Source organism: Gekko japonicus, unplaced genomic scaffold (assembly GCF_001447785.1).
Source record: "Gekko japonicus isolate JY-2015 unplaced genomic scaffold, Gekko_japonicus_V1.1 scaffold464, whole genome shotgun sequence".
Lineage (NCBI taxonomy): Eukaryota > Metazoa > Chordata > Lepidosauria > Squamata > Gekkonidae > Gekko > Gekko japonicus.
Window position 1 is genome coordinate 946985 of NW_015170903.1, and position 22444 is coordinate 969428.

A 22444-nucleotide genomic window follows, 5' to 3' on the forward strand; every position below is an offset into this window, starting at 1 on the left:
TTTTGGAAGATGTTTACTCTTCAGACATATGGTGGTAGCATCTGGAAAAGTATTAGATCAATATATTATGGATTTACTATTATGATTTTATCTCTTGTAACCTGGACCCATCCCAGTTCTAAAATATCGAATGTGGAACTTATTCTATACTGGATTAACAAGTGGATAACCACTTTCCCCCAGAAAAGTCTTAAGCCTAAGTTTTATTTAAATAATATTGGTGTGTATATATGTAATATATAAAACTGAAATAAACTTTGTTTTCTATTTCTCTGCCATACTTTGAATATATATTTTTTAAAATTGGGAGAAAATATGTCTTATGCATAATCGAGGAGCTTGTGACCTCCTTACATTCCTGTTTTAATATTTTTACTTGCATTAAAATTGGTAGTAAATCCAAGAAACATAAACATGTACAGTTTTCTTTTTCAGATGCTATGGTTACTATTTCAACTCATTTTAGTAGTTTTGGGACTTCTGAATATGCACTGATAGAGTCACTTGTCTCTTAGAGCACAATGACTTGGAACTTAGTCCCATTGTTTTCACTGTTACACGGAAATGTGCTTGGGATTGTAGTCTTCTTGCCTTTCATCATGGGAACCTATCTTTTTAATAATGTAATGTTCAAGGAAATTTTGATACTAATCAGTAAGACTGGATGAAGTGGCAAGTTCCTTATTGATTATTTGAACATGTATGTCTTTCTCTACATTGTGCAATAGCAATAACAAGTCAAAAATTCTGCTCCTGTCTCCAATCATGTAAAATGATTAAATTCTGCCATGCTAATTTTAGAGGTTTTTTAATCCACTGAAATGATTTTTTTTTAACTTTAGAAAATGACTGTTGGTTTAAAATAATTCATATACATCACATTGGCTTTATCAGTTTTGAAATAATACGTTAGATATTAATGACAACGTGTTTTGTATCAGTTGGTCTGTAATTTTTTAAATACACACACACATATATAATTGGACCATTTTTATTGTGAGTTTTGTACTCAAGATGGAATTACATTTTAAATGGCTCAGATGCATCTTATTTGCCAGTTTGAAATATGATGTGAACAGCATGGCTTTTCCATATAAAGTACATCTGGGAAGGGTGTAGGAAGATGAAAAAACAGGTATTTGGAATATACTAATATTCTAAATCACTTCACACATTATTCTAAACAGTCCCATGAATTGTTCAAGCATATCTGGCATAGGGTTGCTAAGTCTACTCACCCCTCGGAGCGGGGGAGCCTCGCCGGGCTCCGGGAGCTCACGGTGGACACGCGTGCGTGCGAAGCGCTCGCGCGCCGGCAGCACATCACAGGAAGTGACACGCTACATGCTCACGTTGGGGGCGTGGCCCCGACGATCTGGGCCACACCTTCAACGTGAGCGACGTGGCTGCATCACCTCTGGTGACGCAGCTTCAGGGGCGGAGTTCCCCCCGGGGCCTGGTTCCGCCACGGCGGAAATTGGGCCTCCAAAGCGGGGAATTCCCCACCCCCTGCCCCCACTTGGCAGCCCTAATCTGGCAAGAAGCACCTAGTGCAGTCCTTTGCTGTATTGCACATAGTGATTTGCATGTATGGATTAGTTTGTAAAAAAGTTAATGGTGGGAGCACAGGATATTCAGCCATAAAACTGGGATTGAGCAAGTTTCTTCAAACCATATTATTTTATGTCACTTTGAATATTAACTTTTTCCTTATGTTTTTCAGCACTTAAGGTTACCTTTGATCATATTAGCTAAAAGCTAATGATTGCCACATGAAAGTGACTGGGAATTGGTTTTTACTTTGGTTGTTCTGGGTGCCTCTTTGTGTGTGTCACCATGCCACATAGATTAAACTCCCAACACATAGTTTGTTTCCATAGCCCTGCATTCTCCTGTCAGGAATTTTTAGAGGAGGCATGGAATCAAACAAGATGGGAGTTGAGCCCATGTGTCCGGCTGGTGTATACCAATGACTCTGCACAGTGAGTACAATGCAAGTGGTAGAGAGATACACCTTGAATACAACAAGTTTTGAGCTGGTAGTCAACATATTATGAGAAGCAGTCCTAGTGGATGACTGCCACATTCACTTTTGACATGGCAAAAATGAGGTTTGTAATCAGTTTCACATGGACCTCTATTAAGAATATAATTTATAAGTGTTAATAGGTGATACCTAGTATCTACCATCTCAGGGAGCTTTCTAATTCTCAAGCCATTAACCAGACAAGACACTATGAGTTCTCACTTCTATGTGTAGTAGCCATCACTGAGAGGAAACCTTATGCATTTTTAAACTTTTACTTTGATAACTGCAGTTGGTATTATTTGACTTCTCAAAGGAATATTTTATGTGATTACTTTTATCACTTCAAAAGCTGAATGTGTGAATTAGTCTTAGAAACAAAAAATAGTAAGTCATAATCAGAGGCAACAGTGGCCCAGCTGAAGTGCATAGCAATAGTTTTGGCCACCAATGCAAAGTTGCCCCTAAGAAAAGGGTGGATCCCTGCACCTACCAATGATAACCAAGTAAAGAGGGGAGAGTCATGATGGTCCCATTTCTTCCTACACCCTTTCTTCACAGATGCCTATGGCAGTCTACATTTGTCTATGATGGTATCAGTTCATACCAGCAGTGGCCACTATAGATTTTTACTCAAATGGCTGCCTTTGCATAAGACAAACCAGGCCAGCCAATGATGTCATCCATTTGTGCCACTGCAAGCTATCGAGTTCTCTGCTGAAACACAGTATGACTGTACTTGTGCAGGTAAACTAGATACCTCACTGCTCACTTGCTCTCATCTTCTGATAGCAGCAAGTCATCAAGAATTCATGACGTAGAATCGCTTGGGTTGCTAGCTGCCAATTAGTTATTTTTTATTCTTTGTGCATTTTACATTCAAAAATGAACTTTGTAGCAGTTATGTCCATCTGTTTGCCAAGTGTAACATTAAATGGGAATCCACAATCTGAACATGTAACTGACCCTGCAAAAATATACGTCAAGTGTTTAACTTTGTGATTTGGCACTTATGTTGTTTATATGTGTATATCCTAGAATGTCTATCCATGCTTCATTGGAATACTCTTCTGCCGTTAGGCTTTCTTTGGGCCTACTAGTCTGATCCTAAAATGTACTGTGCCAGCACATAAGCATATAGTAATGGTGTATAATACCTGCAGTACCACTGCAACATTACAAAATATAAAAGGTAGAAGGTGCATTATGGATAAACTACAGGTTCAGATATATAGGACTGAGAAGTAAACAAAATAAACTACTGTTGACTTCTGAAAAGGAGGGCTGTTTGAGTAATATATTTAGTATAGTTCTGCTTTAGACATTGCATATTGCCAGGTTTTCTTTTAAAAAAAAAAAAGAGAGAAGTATACACATTTCCAGGGGAGCAGTCAAACATCAATGCAAGCAAGGCGGGTGTATGCATTTTGATGACAGCTTTCTTTAGAAGGGAAGAATGTCCATGGAATGCTTTTTAAAAAGAAAATGGAAGCCTCACTTGATCAGAATGAACCTGCTAACCCGTGACATTGTTTGAAAAGTTTCAACAGGGTCTTAATTCATTAAGAGATCAGTAGAGATACCTGGTTCTGAAGCCGTCAGATAGCTTTTGAATGTATAAGAAATGAGCCTGGCTCCCCTGATCAAACGAAGAGTGAGTGAAAGAGATTGTTGTACAGGATAGGGGGTGAAGGGAGAAGCAGTGGCCCTGCATCTGGCATTTCTGGGACATATGTGCAGTTGTTGCTGTAACACTAACATCTCTGAGTGCAGTGGGCTATACTCCGTATTCTGGCTGTGCTAGTCATCTGTTTGGGGAGCATGGCCCCAGTGAAAGCTACTGTATTTGTTGAGCTCTGGATCTACCATAGCATGTAATGGTATCAGAGGAAAATTAACAGGAGTCTCCCCCACTCCCAATATTTCAAACAGATTTAGGTTACAGTGGAACAATGAGCATGTACATATTGCTCTCTTCTGTTAGCAGAAGAGGCTGATACAGAGCAGATGTATTATATGTCCAACTCTTGTGGCCTCTTATGTTGTACCTTATCTGGCATCTGAGGTAACAGCTGCTCCTTTTTATCATAAGTGAGCCACTGCTCTTGCACACACATTGGTTCAGAAAATATACTATCTCCACAAACTTCCATGGCTGAAAAGTCAAATGCATTTATTCAATACTTCATTAATCAAAGTGTTAGACAAGGCTTTCTTTTGTTAAAGGTGCTAAACTAAATGATGATGCATGTAATATTACAGTTGCATAGTACTTCAGTAGCTTTGATTCAAAGAATGTATATTTTCAAGCATCCTTGAAGTGATCATTGTTTACTTTACACTTTAACAGGGGTCATTTCGTAGAAAAAGAGGTGCAGGAGCTCATTAGCATAACTCATTAGCATAACTTATTTGCATGTGCCACACCCCGTGACATCACCAGAAGGGTGCCAGAAGGCAACACCCACCGCTCAGGCTCCACTGGACTGTTTTGGATTGCTAGCTATTGGGGGGGGGCGTGTGGATCTGTCCTCACAGAGGAGGGAGAGCTTGTACCTGAATAAAACCTGGTTTTAAAGGTGCCACTGGACTGTTTTGGACCGGGGGGGGGCTCTGCAGCTTACCTGGCTGCTTCTTGCTCTGACTGAGGGCTGCTGGGAGCAGGGGGTGGGGCTTGTTGCATGTGCCCGCCCCCTGGGCTCTTTACTGCCGGACCTCCGCTCCTGTGCACTCCTGCAGGAAATGACCCCTGTACTTTAAAAGATTAGAGGCTGACTACTCTTAATTAGCCACAGACAGAACAGGAATCAGCCAAGCTAATCTATGGTTTGAAATTCCACAGGTAAGAAATTATTGGAATGGAAAATGACTGACTGAACAAAACATTGTTTGTGGATTTCTGAGTTGGACTTTTCATTTCTAACCTTTCTTCGTTATAACGGGTTAGATCTAAAGTCCTGTGTTATGACAAGTCCCCAGACTTTTTAGAACAATTTTTGCAGGTGTGTTGGACTGCAGTTTGAGAGACAGTGGGATCAGGAAACCCCTGTGCACAAGTGACGGGGCTTTCTACTGCTGGTTGAGGAACATTGCTGAATTCAATCCAATGTGCCCCCACTTTCGGATTTTTTTAACACTCACCATTTTGTGTTCTTGCCTTGTCATTTATAATGCAAACACATAATTATGTCATCTACTTGGAGACATGTTATTAAGCAGACATTTGTTTTCTAAGGCAATCTTGGCAACAAGTGCACATCCATTTGCATTTTATAATTGCTTCTGTTAGCAAACGACCTGCTCCTTGGTCGTAACATTATGTTGGCACTTAGAGGTCATTGACTAAGCAATCTCAGAAACCAAAACCATGTTAAACAATTACCAATCTGTTTATTGTTGATTTTGCTGAGTGTTACAGGCTGTTCCTACATAACACACTTGCATAGGTACACGCACTGTATAAGTGAAATGAAGCAAGTACTATATGTCTAATGATAAAGAAGTTTCATATAGTGATATCAGGCTCTACCAGCCTTTGAAATGAGTCCACAAAATCTGCTATCCCGTGGAAATGTTTTACTAGACTGTCTGTTCATACATACCTATGTTATATGTTTCTGACATATTCACACACACACACACACACACACACAGAAAAAACCTCTCTAAATTTACATTTTTTTCCTGCATAGTTACTTTGGAGTAAAGATTTGTTGCCTCACAAGGTTAAGTGAGTGGCTGTTTACAGCCCTGAAGTATCCAAGCCTTCTATCCTTGCCAGGTTTGCGGTTGGCCTAGAGTTGCCAACTCAGGATTGTGAAATACCTGGAGATTTTTGGAGTGGAGACTGAGGAGGGCAGGGTTTGGGAAGGGAAGGTACCTCAGCAGGGTATAATGCCATAGAGTCTACTGTCTAAAGTAGCCATTTTTGCCAGAGGAACAGATCTTGATCATCTGGAGATCAATTGTAATATCAGGAGAACTGATTTCCAGGTACCACCTGGAGGTTGGGAACCCTAGACTGGTCATTGCATTACCCAATTGGAAGATCCTTAGGGAAAGCAGTATCTTTGGAGGACTGCTGTACTTAATTTGAAGGAGTTAAATATACCTCATTGCACAGCATGAGCTAGTTCTTTCAGCTGTTTTCCCAGAATTCCATCTACCATTTCGTTTCTTTCATAGCAAGATGAGGCCACAATCTAGACAGCTTGATTAGATTTAGTAACAGAATAGTATATGCCCATCGACATTTTTCCTTTGAACATCAGGACATTCTGCCACATTGTGAACTATTTTTTGACAATGTTCCTATTTCAAAAGCTGAACTGAGTTTTGGGTAAGGACATATAGTAGACAGCTTCTTGTAAATGTGATGTTTGTAACTTCCTAGCCTATTATCTCCACTTGAATGTACAGAGAGCAATAATATTTCATACAAACAACTGATACCCTTTATACTTTTTTCTAACACGCTCTGTTTTCCCTTCATATTAGTAAATTATTCATTACATTTGACCAATAGGTTTTTATTTGATCAAATATGTGGGTAAAGGTAAAGGTAAAGGTTCCCTTGCTCGAAAGCCAGTCGAATCCGACTCTAGGGTTGCGGTGCTCATCTCCGTTTCAAAGCCGAAGAGCCAGCGCTGTCCGAAGACGTTTCCGTGGTCATGTGGCCAGCATGACTAAACACCAAGGCGCACGGAACGCTGTTACCTTCCCACCGAAGTGGTACCTATTTATCTACTTGCAATTTCTTGCTTTCGAACTGCTAGGTTGGCAGGAGCTGGAACTAGAGACAGGAGCTCACCCTGTCTTGCGGCACCCGGGTCTTGAACCGCTGAACTACTGACCTTCCACAGCCTGCAGTTCAGCGTCTTAACCACTTGAGCCACATGCAGAATAAAATACATTTTATCAACAATATTTTACCAAAAAAAGCGCCTCCCAAAATCTTAACATTTTCCATGCAATCAGGGTAGCATAACCAAACATTAATTCCAAACTGAAAAGGCTAGAGCAAATATGTTTTTGGACAGAAAAGCTTTACAACTCAAGACTCTTATACCTTACAATTTCTTGTTACTGTCCTGGGAACACCAGCTTTTGTTTTCAGCAATTTTTTTAGCGCTCTTGACTGATGGATGTTTGAGAATGGAATGGTAAAAGGATTGACTCTCATGTGTTTCACATATAAAAGTAGCAAAGTGACTACCAAACAAATTCATGTTATATTTGATGGACTGCTATAGCAGTTAAGAGCATCAACAATGAGCCCAAAGTCCCTAGTTAAGACCTTAGATTCTCAAGCCTGAACTTACTGAGTGGTCCCTGGGGGAACTGTTGTTTCTCAGCCTCCCATTGATACCATGGATTACTTTTTATTATTATTATAAGATTTGATTGATTTTTCCAATACTACGGATCATGGGGAAGGGATACTAATACCCTATCTCTAAATCTAATGGAAACAGTGATTGGAACACTAATACATTGAAACTACTGGAATCGGGACGACAAAAAATCTTAACTCTACATGTTATAATAGGGAGAGGGGAGGGAGAACTAACATGGTGACATGATCTGGATTACATAGATATGTAGCTCTGTCACCTAGTATTACAAGATTGTTGTTTTATATAAAAGTTATACACAAAGATAATAAGAGTTTGCTTTAATTGGCTATTTTGCAACAACTGCAATATAAACGATTATCTTAATTTTCAAAGGGAATATCCTTTAAGATTTTTATCTCCTCATTCTTGATTTTCAAGGATTTCCCCTGTGTAGATTTCAGCGCCAGGTCTCTGGTAGATCGCTTCGTTAATTTCAAACATATTTCTCCCGGTAGTTTATTTTTCTTTATAAAGTCTGGATAAATTCTGTAAGCCCAGTCCATCTCCTTCAGTAGTTCTTCTGGTTTATAATCCATTAATGGTGCAAGAGCTTCTGCTATAAGCTCCTTTAAGTCTTCATTCTTATCTTCAGGGATCCCCTGGAAGCGTAGAACATACGTGGATCTTTCCAGCTGGAGCTGTGTTAGCTGTGTTTTGTTGCTAACAGTGTAGATATATCTGCAGTTACTTCCTGGTTCTGGGAGGAATTCATTGGTTGATTATTTCCGGTCAATGTTTCTTTCTCCAGTGTCACCCTCCGCCCACTCCCAGCTATAATATTAACAAGAAGTAAGTTTTCCAAAATGAGATAAAAGTTAGCGATTTTAATCAACTTTGTATCCTCTTGCAGCTTTTGAGTTCGCTTAAATTCTTATACGCTTGCTTTTGCTTAAAGTCTTTTATTTCCTATTTAAAACCACTTTGATATTAGTGTGGGGGGATGTCTTGAGTTTCCCCTCCCCCCTTGTTTTGCACTTAGGCGCTTCTAATCACTAACAAGGTTCTTATAGTCACTTTATTTTGCCTGAGCATCACTTAACTCAAGATTTGCAGCCTTGGAGATCTTTAGAAGCATTTTTTAAAGTTTTGATTGTGTCCACTTGTCTGGCAGTCATCTCTGGGTGCCATACTGGCTCCACAGCGATGGTACCTTTCGGGGAAAAGGTGAGCCTCAATTCCTTGGCTGTTGCCTTGGAAGAGGCTCTCCTCAGCTCCCCAGGCTGAGGGTCTCCTACAGAGACCCTGGGAGAGTCTGGAATGACCTCGGACTCTTCCTGTCAGCCGAGTCTCGGCACGCCCCCATCAGAGCGAGATGGGGAGCGACCGAGCAGTGAAACGCTTAAACCGGAAGCTCCGATACCATGGATTTCTGAATGGGTCTATGGGTTATGTAAATGATAATAATAATATTTCCAGTTTATCTGTCAGTACTCAACAGTTCATTTTCCTTTTAGCTAGCCTGGTAAATAAGGCCGTTTCACATGTAACTGAAGGAAATGTTGCTAAGCCCTGTGGTGGTAGAGTGGACTAATGCTATTTCAGACTGCAGGTATGGGCTAACTTTTCTAAACATGTCCCTAGATTAATACTTCCTATAAGTAGAAACCTAGGCTTGAACCTTTGTCATTGAGGTACCTCAAAAAAAATTGCAGTGAGTTTTAACATGAGAGAAACATTAAGCATATGCCTCTCCTCTCTCAGAATTTGTAGCTATGCAACCCATTCTACCACATCAGAATTCTACCACCACATTCTGCTGCATATGTAGATGAGACTTCTTCCAAGCTGTATTCTAAAATCCTTCTCTTCCTTCTCTCAGTTACTGACAAGGAGAAGTGTAACTACATTATTTGTGACTAAAAAGAAAATTCTGCTTATAGTTGTGCAGAACATGGTGGTGGTGGTGGGGGCAAACCTATTGAACTAGTGAGCCACAAACCCAATCAAAAGAATGAGAAAGTTCCACAGCAGCATATAGTATATTGCATAAGCTAGTCCTTTCTCCTCTGGTCATCTTTATGTAGCTTTGTCCTGTTCTGGTAAGAAGGATAACAAGTAGGAGTGCAGCATGGGAGAGGTAGACAGGAATACATACTAATCTGGCACATGGTCTGCCTTTCTTCAGGATCTTGCAGGTTGACCTCATGCTAAAAATCATGGTTTTAAATAACAACAGGAAAGATGTGGTATAGGTACCTTGTTGATACGACCTAGTTTCATATTCTACAATGGGGGATTATTAAGGATATAGGATCATATATTGAGGCTAGAGAAAGCATCTGTTTCAAAATACAGTCATACAGTTTTCTACCTACAGATGCTGATACATAGATATTGTATCATAATATAATATAGATAATGTAATGTAGCAATTTTTTGCTGGAACAGAATTTCAATGTGAACAGTAAACTCCAGTGCAAGATTTCTGTTCCTTCATTTTTAATAGAGCAGAAAGCTCCATGCATTCAGAATTATGTAAGTGAAAAGTTTGCACCTCTTTTGAAATGGATGGCAAGCTCACTTAGGTAGAGAAAAGCCTCATATCAACTGGATTTCCTAATGAAAGCTGTTATTTTATTGTTTTTACTAATATCAACATTGTAGGTGTACTCTGTCCAAAGTCTTCAACATTTCAAATGAGATATCTTTAAATGTTCTGTAAAACTTCATGCATTCAAAAAAAAAAAAATCACTTCACTGTACTTCTCTGAAGTGAACTCAGTAATGGTCAATAGCATGTCAAATATTAATACCATTCACAAGACCTTAAAACTTACAGAATTATCTCCATCTTGATTTAAACGGGGATAGATCCATTATGTGGTCTGGAATTATATATATATATGTATTTGTAAAACAATTATTTTAACAATCTGAAATATTTATAGTAATAAAGCACATGCATCTAGCTGTAATTTCAGAACAGAATTCTACAGTTGCTGTCCTTGTGAAACAAACTACAACCATTTAAAATAGCTATGGAAGGATGCTGCCCTCCTCTAGTGAGAAAATACAGTATATCCTGCAAACCAGGATATCTAGAACAAAGGAAGATTAATTGGAATAAAAAGCTTACTGCCAACAATAGTTTAAGTGGCGTCTACAGAACAGAACAAACTTGACATAAATACAACACTATCTTTTACTTGTCCAGTCTAATAATCCATCTTTTCTGATAGATCTTCTTGTGTGGCCCTGGGAATATTAGTGAGCTCACCACTCTTCTTTGAGAAAAAACAAAATTAAAAAAAAATGGGCTGTGTGTCTTCTACCCATTGATGCACCACAGCCCAAACTGTTTCATTATCTTCCCCCAGTGGCCTCACATACATGTTGAAAGGAGGGATGACAGAATGAAACCTTGTGGAATCCCGCATGAAAGAGAGCCCACGGGGCAGATGAGCAATTGCCCAATATCATCCTCTGAGATCTCTTTGAGAGGGAAGAATGGAACCACACAAGTGCAGTCCCACCAGCCCCAACCTAGACCCACAGGTGAGTCAGCTCAAAGGTCTTTGGTTGCTCTGAAATTACCCTTCAGTGACAAATCTGTGTGCATCAGTTAGTAAGGATTTAATCCACTAATGGCACCAATATAGTCACAGTGTAAACTATTGTTGATACTGGAAGACTTCCAATATCTCTAGAGTTCCATTCTTATCACATACAGTTCTGGTAATAAAATATGACTACAGATGGCCAGAAAGTTGACATAGATTGCTAGACAATGATCTAATACCTTCCATTTAAGGGAAGCTGGTACCTCATTTTTCTGCAGAAAAATTTCAGTAGTCTGTACAAAGGAGGGCCCTAATCTACGCTATCCAGGGATAGGTTAATGTTCTTGAAGATCATGAGCCAAAGACATCCAAGAAACATTAGAAATTCAACTTGAACTAGTCAGGAATAAAATCTCCCTTAGCATACTACTGGTATGGATAACTTTGCAGCTTCTCCATGACAGCAGCCATCTGTAGACTTGAATATCTTGGTAGTATTGTACAGAAAATGCTTTAATCTTCCCTTGATAGCACATAGATCTGGAAGATCTAGATTTAGGTTCCTTTTTTACAGAGCAGTCACACTTCACAATGTTATAAGTTTCTTTTTCTTATCTGAAGCTTGCTGTATAATTGAAATGCTTAGTTGCATAAAAGAGAATTATTACATGTCTGAAAACACTTTTCAGATTATTGCTCTTGAAGCAGAAAAAGAATAACAAATTATGTTGATTGTTTTGAAATTTAGCACATCTAGTTTAGGGAGACTCCTTATGCTCTTTCAGTGCTTCCAATGCCCATAATTGGCAAAATCTTAACACAATGTGTCACTTTCAGTGGCAATTTTTAAAAGGCTGACAGGACCTTTAAAAGTCAGCTGTCATTATGGAAGTATTCATCAGCTAGTGTCATTCTAAAACATGAATGCATTTTATATAGATATGGTGATTATTAAACCTCCGAAGTCTCAAGTAATGCAAGATCTTTGCCATACCATCTTCCTAAATTTATTTATCACATTCTGTTCTTCATTTTCACATTGCAAACAGTATGTCTTCTGTGTAAATATTCTCTAGGTACTGCATTTCTGCCTTTGAGTTTAAAAGTCTCTGGACTGACAGCTCCTAACTATTTCTCACTATTAAACAATCCCTATGGAAGTCATATGTGCTGATTAGAAAGGAAGCAAGGAGCAAGACTGTGGCTCCATTCTCAGGCAACTTCAAGAAAAGATGAAAAGCATTTTGATTGACATGTCCTGGTAGACGTTAGAACACTGACCCATAACATCAGATATAAGCTGCAGGATTACTGCCATTACTGCTTTAAGAAATTTTTAACAAGGCTTCAAATAATATCTGACATGCAAGGCTGGAGGTAATGAACTTCTGAGTAAATCCTGTAGAATCATATTGGATTTTGACAGTCAATTTGATGGCGAACACCATCAAACGAAAGAGGAGGCAAATGTTAGGAAGACAAAACAATTGGAATATATTTCTCTAAGAAAACCAGAAGCAGACCAAGTCAAAATAAAAGAAAGATTTAGTGTCTTGCTGGTGTCTCCACCCATGCTCCCCTCCCCCATGCTAGGCTTGGATGGGTGTTCTGTTCATTTCTTGTTTTGTGTATGTCAGTGTTGCTTTTTTTAATTAAAGGAAAGTTCCATTTGGATTGCAAAGCATATTATTTCCCACTGCAAGTTAACTGTGCTTTATAATATCATAAAATGCATAGGGTTATGTATATTTAAAGATGATGAACAGTAATAAGAATTCTCTTATGCAGAAACTATGCGGCAGTGTAAAAACTCAGTAGAGACATTGTTAAACCTGATGGCTAGTCCTTGTGGGTATGCAAAAGCCTTATTTTAAGACTGTCATATATCTAACAGTCAAAAAGGGCTTCCTATGTTAATTTTAAAAATCCACATGGTGGCACACAGGCCTATGGTAGATATTTCTGAAAACCTGGGGGAAAGTCCAGGTTTGTAGAAAAGCACAATGAGCTGTTCAAAAAAACTTGGGGATAACCCCCCCCCCGCGCCCCCGAACAATGACATCTATGTCGACATTACCAGAAAGAGCACTGCATGAGCCATTTTGGGTTGCTGTAACAATGGTGTCTGATAATGGAAGGGGTTAAATGAAATGAAAGCAGAAGTGAAGAGAAGGGGTGAAAGCAAAAATGGCGGGGGTCGTGATTGGGAAAGAGATTGGGAAGCTGCCAAGGGTGTGAGAGGAGAGACATCAGAACTGGAAAGAGTGCTAAGCTTCAGACAGTGAGGTTTGAGAAGCATGGGTAGATGAGAAGGCAGGCAGGATGATCGGGGGGGGGGGAGAACAAAGAAAGGAAGGGAAACTGAAGATGGAGCGAGGGGGAGACAAACAGAAATTCTGCTCCCTCTGATCAATGACTCCTTGAACATGTTGGAGGTTGGATGTACACCAAGAGTTGCAGCTTCTGCAGTGGTATCCCTATTCATTTCAGCTTTAGACAGCTGATTTCCCATTATGTATGTTGGTATTACCTAGTAACTAAGATAAGGCCATGCTTGCCAGTTTTCTGTGTACAGGTCAGCACATGCAGAGGCTCACTGGGCACAGAAAACACTGTAAAGAGATCCAGAAAGCATATTAATTGGTTGCTCTCTCAACTGGACTAAATGGAAGACCATGGCATTTGGGTTTAAGAAGCTAACAAGACAGGAGATAAGTCTATTGTTGCAGAGTAAATGCCTCACACACAAAAAAAACCCTGGGAACATCTCTGTCCAATTTATGATCCTATATCATTCACTGCTCAAGCAGTTTTGTAGCTGCTAATGTACTTTTTGTTATAAGCCCACAGATATTTACCTTCCTAAGATATAATCCATAATCATGCCAATCTTTGCATTTATAAATTGGTGTTTCATAAAGAAAATCTTTGTTATGAGTGGAACTGCCTGCATGTAGAGATAGGTTAAAGAACTGCAGGTAAAAGGATATGCTTTTTTTTAAAAAAAAAAGTGTTTCAATAAAAACCAAACATAGAGCCACCTATGTGTCACAGACCAAGGACATCCATTGACAATACTAATTAAAAGTTTAGTGTAAGCACTTTAATAATGCTGGTTATAAATAAACTTCTAATGCTGTAGATCATTTTAATGAACAAATATAAATTATATAACTAAACTGTGCTAATAGCCAAAGGATTTAGAAGTTATAGGTTATCTAGTTCGCTCTTACATTTCAGAGAACATTTGCTTTCTTGAAAAAAACAGTTTGCTATTCTATAGCACATAGGTAAAGGTAAAGGTTCCCGTGCTCGAAAGCCAGTTGAATCTGACTCTAGGGTTGCGGTGCTCATCTCCAGCGCTGTCTGAAGACGTCTCCGTGGTCATGTGGTCGGCATGACTAAACACCAAGGCGCACGGAACGCTGTTACCTTCCCACCGAAGTGGTACCTATTTATCTACTTGCAATTTCTTGCTTTCGAAATGCTAGGTTGGCAGGAGCTGGAACTAGAGACAGGAGCTCACCCCGTCTTGCGGTACCCGGGTCTTGAACTGCTGAACTACTGACCTTCCACAGCCTGCAGTTCAGCATCTTAACCACTTGAGCCAACGCAGCACATAGTCAACGTTAAATAATAGTTGGTATTCTAGTAACCTACCTAACCCAAACTAAATGAAAAATATTATTCAAAATGCTGAAGACAGAAATGGATTTCTGATATGCAACTTGCCAGAGTTAAACAAATATTTTGACAATAATGCAGTTTGAAAGTCCAATCAGAATTGTCAATAAATATTTGGTGGCTTACTTTGAAATCTCCAACATACCTGTCAGCCTTCAAGTCTAACTTGCCTGACTTTGCAAATGTTGCCTGCCCCCCAAAAACCCAAATCCTGTTTTAAAATGACATATAATTTCTGTGGAGGGAGGGAAATCAATTTGTGGAAGGTGAAACAACCTTGTATCTTTGAGAAAATGGCCAGAATTCAACTTTTTTCTTAGATAAAAACATTTTTACACAACTAAACATAGACTTTCTATAGCTGTGTGGTTTGATTAATTGCACTACTGACAACTTAAATCCTATAATTATATGCATTTTTCTTTTTAAAAGTATCACATACCAATAAATTAAAGACTAAAACAAATCTTATTTATAAAGTGTAAACTTGCATTTCAGTCTATTTACTAAGAGCCAGCATGGGTTTCTCAAGAACAAGTCATGTCAGACTAACCTTATCTCTCTCTCTCTCTCTCTCTCTCTCTCTCTCTCTCTCTCTCTCTCTCTCTCTCTCTCTATCACTCACTCTCTCTCTCTCTCTCTCTCTCTCTCTCTCTCTCTCTCTCTCTCTCTGTCTCTCTCTCTCTTTTTGTTGAGAAAGTTACTATCTTGCTGGATCAGGGGAATGCTGTAGACATAGTTTATCTTGATTTCAGTAAGGCTTTTAATAAAGTTTGAGCTAGCCAGGGGCAGACTGAAGCCCCCAGAAGCAGGAGAACCCCCACCCGGACCTGGGGGCTGGCAAACCTAGTGGCAGGAGAGAGAAAGGGTGAGAGACAGGGAATGTGGGGGAAGCAGGGAAGCAAAAGTAGGGGGAATGGGATAGCTGCTCCTGCAAGTTTCTTGCAGGTTCCCACTTGTAGCGTTCTATTGCCTAAATAAAACTATGTATAGTGGATTTTTTTGGTATAGTGGAATCCATGGCCATTGTTATTTATTTACTTCATTTACTTCCCACTTTTCTCCCCAGTGGTGACCCAAAGTGGCTTAGAACATTCTCCCCTTCTCCATGTTATCCTCATAGCAGCCCTCTGAGGCAGGTAAGGCTGAGAGTGTGCAGTTGGCCCTAGGTCACCCAGTAAGCTTCCATGTTAGTGAGGATTTGAACCTGGGTCTTCCAAATCCTAGTCCAACATTCTAACCACTGTACCATATTGGCCACCTTTATTTATAGGGGAAAGATCCAAAAACAGAATGACTTACTTATAAAGCTTAACTGGTCATCACTGTGAATCTTCCTGGATTCGTTTTGAAACAATTGAGATAATAAAAGCATTTCTTAGTTTTTCTTAAGTTTTTCTCACGACTGAGAAGCAAATGTCAAATGGATTCTTTGTAGCACTATTTCAAAGTCCTATTTTTCCCAGCTCTGGCTGCATTGAAATTAAGCAGAACTAACCAAATGCCAAGGGAAGTTACAACTGTGGCATGAGTACTGTAGAGCTGCCTTTGTACAAGTAGGATAGGGGCCTCAAGGCTGAAAGAAAATGGGGTCACAGTGAAAGTGTTCAGATAACCTGTTGCTAATCACACATCATCAGAGCCTGGCAAAGAGAAATGCTGACAGGAGTTACAGATTATCTGTCCTCTGTTATACTTCTCCCCATGGTTTCTAATCTGGTTGTTTTAGTAGCCCCTAGGGCTAATTGAAGACAGAAAAGTACAAGGAATACACTAGGTTTGAATTTTACAGTCTACCCTAAGGGGAAGCAACAGACAGTGCTCAAGTTCATAATATTTATTCACAGTGAGTCTGTGTGCAAAGAGTGAGTGTTCTTAACACTTAGGCACATGACTGCCACCTAGACTGTAAACTGTGAGAGAAAGTGGGTTAGGTCAATATAGAGACTCATTTCCTTAAACCTCCACCCAAGGGTGCTGATTTACACATTGCATTTTAGATTATTTTTAAGAGTACATTCTACAGGTGAGTTATGAGTACGTATACTTGTCAGAAGCTGTGACTAGCTACACCTTCCTCGTGAGTGTACACTATGGAAAAATCAGGATTGCTTCTTCATTGGCTTTTAGAGAGGACTTGACTGTAATGGAAATACCTTGTGCTGTCTTAGTCTTTGGAAGCTACTGTATCAGCAATTTGTCATGCAGAACGAAAAAAAGTATACTTTTGTAACTAACCATTTTCCAATAATGCTTCTGACAAACACAAGGTATTGATGGTTTAATAAATGTGTATCTGGATGCTTAATTCTAGGGATTTTATAAATGAATAGCCTAGTATTCTAAATCCGGAGGTTTATCTTGCATTTTATAATGATTTTTTTAAAGGGGTGACATGCAACTTCTGCATGATTGCATTGATGTTTGGCTTTTCAGTGTTTATAATTAGAACTTTATATCACTTGATATGAAATGAACACTACAACAAAGACATTATTATTTAGAAGCTAATATGCTTCTTTTTGGAACTGTAAACTCTGACTGCTTTCAAATGCATCAAGCAACAATTTCAGTTGCCATGAAGCAAACTTTGAATTTGTTCATACATGTTCACTGCCTGTTGATTGCAACACCAAGTGATAATTTACATTCAAGAACAGCCATCATCAAGGGGAAAGGCAACTGGGACAATGCCATAAATACATTCAGGTAACTTCAAACACAAAACTCCTCAATGTTGTTTACATATTCAGCTGGGACTCATTCTGTTATCATATTATTAAGCCATCATCTGCACATTCATGTGTGAAAGAACCTTAAAGTACTTCAGCTAGACTCTAACTAGAATATACTTTCAGTTAGCCAAAAATGCGCATTGACTTAGTGGTAAGTATGTTCTGAGATCTTGGCTGAAACACAGTATGCTTTTGAAGGTTGGAAAGACTGCTCCAGAAGAAACAACGTGCTTCTGGAGGATACAGCTAGGGGTGTGGTTATAGATGGGAAAGAGAAAAAAAAATAGATGGGAGAGAGTGTTGTTCATGGACCTGGGAGACCTCATCCATGTATGGATACATGTGGGTAACCTCACGCCTTATCTTACAAGGTTAAGTTTTTTGTTTTTTTTTTAAAAAAAATTAATTACTTTTCTAGAGGGAGGCAGTTCCCAAAGCTGAGTACAGGAAATCAATAAAGTATAATAAAACACAGATGACGTATCCCGGACATGTGCACATTTAAAATATAATATGGAAATATGAATGAATATATGGGATACAGGAAATATAATAACAACAATAATAATAATTTCTTCTTTTCTTCATCTCTTGTTTGTTTATTTGTAAAACTTCCCCCATAGAGGTCCTTCTGTAGTGCCATGGTAGAGGAGCTGAGGATGTCTCTGAAATGTCAGCGTCGGTTAAAACACAAGCCACAAGCTCCTGTTATTGTGAAAACAGAAGAGGTTATCAACATGCACACGTTTAATGACAGAAGGTTGCCAGGTAAAGAAACCATGGCATAGAGCTGGGAGGCCAAACAACCCCAAGCACAAACTGTTGTCTTTTTTTTTCTTTTTATTTTCCCAAAAGAACATTTGCGAGAGTGTTTCCTGTGGAAATATGCAACCTGTACAAAATAAAATGAGTTACCTCATGCCGCTGTGTCTATGAACTAGAGACTCTGTGATCTAAGCAGTTGCAAAGGCCAGACTCGAATCACAAGCATCATGGATCAACCAAGTTTATAAAGGGAGGGAGGGGTGGGGGTGGGCACATTCCACAATTTGTCATGGGTTCCACCATTCCTTAATGAATGAAAGTTCTATGTGAGTTTTATGGTTGCAAATGCAGACTCAGTGAGAAATGGCAGGTTCCTCTTCTGAAATTCAGCTGTCTCTAGGGGTTCTAACAGCTATGTACAACAACAAAATACAGGAGAAGACGGGAGAAGTCTGAAAAATAATAGCTCAAAGCTCTAGTGTGTGAGGGAAAGAGACTGAGTTCTATATTCCCAAGCACAGAAGACCTTGTGTTTGCTGGCCAAAGTCTACATGCTGTGTCCACCATATGATATGAGCTTACTCAATGGGAGATGCCAGACAGTGAAAATGGAACCCCCATAAAATAGAAGAATGAACCCAAGACGTATTCTTTCTTTTTGTCTGCCTCTGTTACTGACCTGAATAAAAACAAACCCCTAATTAAGACAGTAGAAAATTACATAATCACTTGCAGTGGAACTCTGATGTGACAGAGCCAAAAGAAAGTGGGTTATATTTTAGATAGTGCAAAAAGTTTCAGTAAAAAAATGATGTACCTTGTGATGCGTACCTCTAAACAACTACTTCATTGCTTAACTGTGAAGCAAATGGTTTATCTGACACAACGGAGGCTTGCAGTTTTTAGCCCTGAAAGGGTTTGGGAAGCTCTCATTCCTGCTTTGAATTGAACTGAACAGCGCCTGAGGAATTCTTGCTACTAGTGGAAGTGGGATGGGTCACCAAAAAAAGGAGGGAATGTGGTAAACTTTAAAATGGACTGCATTTCTCAATACAGTCACCATGTATAAATGAGCAAATTCTTGAGTTTTCCCCCCCTCCCCCAAACAAGGAAAAAAATGTTCAGGTTTATTTCTGGAAACGCAAGATTTCTATGAAAATAGTTTTTGTATGGAAATTTTTTGTAATACTTTTTAAATCAACAAACTCAAGAACCTGCGTTCCGGTCAGGGGTGTGGTGCCAAGAGTGACTGGTAGTGCGTGTGCACCACCAACGTTTGGTGAAAACTATTTTTATCAAGGAAAAAGGGGGAATCTTAGAAGATAAATATTTTCAAGTTAGTTAATATAAAATCTAGGTGCACTACCAAAACTGCTTACCCTACCACACCCCTGGTTACCACTAGCCTGATAACATACTGTAACAAACAGTTGTGTGTAAATGATGAAAGACACTGACCTCTTGACCACATTGTGATAACAATTGAAGTGCACACAGTTTGCTGTTTGAATCCAATGCACAACATTAAAAAAACCACACACACACATTTAAAAATTGTCAGTTTTAGTTGTTTTCTGGGATGGGTGGGATGGGGTTGCTGTGTGATTTGAGCCATGTGTGTGCAGTCCAGTCGGAACTGGCAACTGCAGTCTTCTTGTATTAGGGTCATGTTCTGCAAATCCTTACTACTCATCCTGATGATGGCAAGAACGCTCAAGCTGCTACTTGAAGACAGCATATGAAAAGTGTTTTCAGGTTACTACAAATCAAATTTGCCACCGTTCTTTTAATGAGCTTTTTGAGACACAGAGTGCAATCTGCCAGGAGCTCCTTCTGTACAAGACCTCTAGGAATGAATGCCTGTTGCACAATTTTTTCCGTGCACAACTTCCATTAATTTCAATAGGGTGTATACAGGAGAAGTATCTGATTATTGTACCTGTAGCCCTTTTTTGCAGGGGGGAAACTCTCCTTGTGATATTTGGAACAGATGTTTTAACTGCCCTTTGGTGCTCAAAGAGATGTGATACCATCCTAATAATTTTAACTTAGTCTTATTGTAAATTTGTATCCTGAAAATAAAATGTATAACGGTGCGATATGTAGGGACATGCCTACACCCACAGTTTATAAATATAGCTTTTTATTCCAGAAAAAAATCTTTTTTTTAAATAAACAGAATACAAACACTATTTTGTATAAACAATGAGTCATCTGTGGATAATGGAAATATTTGTCGATCCAGGGCATTATTGACTGCTATATCCATGTTAAAACTCTTTCACATTGATGGTGCAAAGTGTGGCACATAGCCAAAAAGTACCCTTGAAATGCCTGAGAATGGTCTCTGCATTTCCATTCTTACTGTTCCATAAAGAGCACTTCGGTGTATATAGGGCTGCAGTGCTCCTAAAAGCTTCCTTATTTGCTTCAGTAGAAGTGAGGAGGATCTGTGGGCCACCTGTTCTGTTGAAAGTTTACCTTGACCAGCCCCCTGACTGCATCATATCTTAGTCAAGCAAACTATTCTCTGTGTGAAGTTCATCTAGTACAGATGACCAGAACAAAACAAATAAGGTATGAAATCAAGTGCTGGGTACAAATACAATTCTATCATTCTTCTACCCATGTTACAAAATGTCATTGGTTATGTATCTATTCTATCATGGCCCCCAGTCCAAAGAAAGTTAGTTGTGCTGAAATACCATTGAAATAAGTGGCATTTAGATTAGTGATCACTGACTAGTCTACAGCTTTCAATAGGATTTGAGTGTTACTGTTCTGAATTAGGTCCTAATGGTCTAGCCATCTCAGTGGTAAGATTTTACAGAGGCATGTAGGAAAATTTTCATCATGCTGTTCCCTATCCAATGTGTGCCATGCTACTGTTTGCATGATGCTGTTGTACTGCCTTCAGCAGCTATAAAGAAAAGTGGTTCATCAAAGCTCTGAACATCAGTACAAGTAAGTGATTCAGTGTAACAGGAATCCATGCTTGTGTTCAACAGTAATTATTAAGCACACATGCACAGACGTTTCAACTGTAATTCATCTGTAATGGTTTGTAGATCGTATTACCAACAATTAGAAACTGACTTTTTTCTCAAATAGTGTTCTTCACAACATGGACAGGAGCATTACCAATGTTAAAGTTTGCAGATTAATGTGCTATTTAAAGTGCAGGAATGGGAGGTTTAAAAATGTTGACACCCCTATGCATTGGTGCAGTGATACTTCCTAACAAACCTGTTTATGGTACAATATGATATGATACAATATGGCCGAGTTCAGACTGGCAGTTTGCCCCGATATAGGCACGTGTGAGGAACGTTTCACAAGAGGATTAAAGGGGCCATTCACACAGGCACATCTGTCCGGCGTTCCCCACCCGTACTCAACCCATCTTGTAGCGCTTGCCTCCCGGGTTTAAAAGATACCAGGTGAAAGTGGTAGCAAACCCTGGAAAGCCCATTTATCCTGCTTCATTCCACTTCCTGGAAGTGTGAACACTAACACTAAGCCGGGAACAGCCCGCGTTAATAATGTGCACTGGCTGTTTATGCTGACTGACCTCCTAGCCTCACTTTGGCACCAGGAAGGTGCATCTGATTGCCTTGAAGGGGGGGGTAATGATGTGGCCGGATGTGCATATGGCCCACAGCAGCCAGATCGTGCCGTATTTGCTGCTGTGCCTATGCGCCTATGCTCATAGGCATCTGCCATGAGGAAAATGCCACTTACAACCGCGCCTCCAGGCCAGCAGTGTGAACGCTCCCTCGCGCCTCTTCCCGGTATGCTCCTGCACCAGTCCACACAGTGTGACCGGGAAAACCCGGAACAGTTTGTTCCGGCTCTTTTTTGCAACGACTCCCTCCTGCTTCAAACTGCCAGTCTGAACTCAGCCTATGATATAGCAATGCCAAAGAATACTATCATCTATGATGATTTGATTGCACATTTCAAGCATGATAAGAAGGCTAAAGCAAGGCTATGGGGGGTGCTAGTGAAATATGAAAAATGACAACAAGATCCCATGAACATAGGAACATAAGAAATTGCCTTATTGTACTGAGTCAAACAATTGGTTCATCAATTGCCTACTCTGACTGGCAGTTGCCTTCCAAGGTCTCAGATCTCTCCCAGTCCCTACTCCTGAGATCTTTTAACTCAGTCTTAAACCTGAGATTAGCATGCAAAGTGTGTGCCCTCCTAAGCAGCAGATTTACAGGAATGTTGTCTTTCATAACACCTGCTACCTAAGAACTTTTCATTGGAGGTGGAAGTTCAACCTTGGACCTTCTGCATGTGAAATGTAGTCTCTAACACTCAGCCACAGTC

The 22444-nt window shown here is 39.6% G+C and overlaps 1 protein-coding gene across 2 annotated transcripts in view; it reads left to right on the forward strand.

The window, feature by feature from the left end:
- GRIK2 (glutamate receptor, ionotropic, kainate 2) overlaps nt 1–18307 on the forward strand; it is a 918110-nt gene extending 899803 nt beyond the window's left edge. Inside the window, exons 16-17 of one of the 2 annotated variants that reach the window (XM_015418619.1) lie at nt 10740–10917; nt 17965–18039. In XM_015418619.1, coding sequence (XP_015274105.1) covers nt 10740–10917; nt 17965–17978 — 192 coding nt within the window. In that variant the 3' untranslated portion in view covers nt 17979–18039. Of the gene's footprint in view, nt 1–10739; nt 10918–17964 lie in introns of both variants that reach the window. The other variant, XM_015418620.1, reaches the window with a different exon arrangement.
- Nucleotides 18308–22444: the final 4137 nt, after the last annotated feature.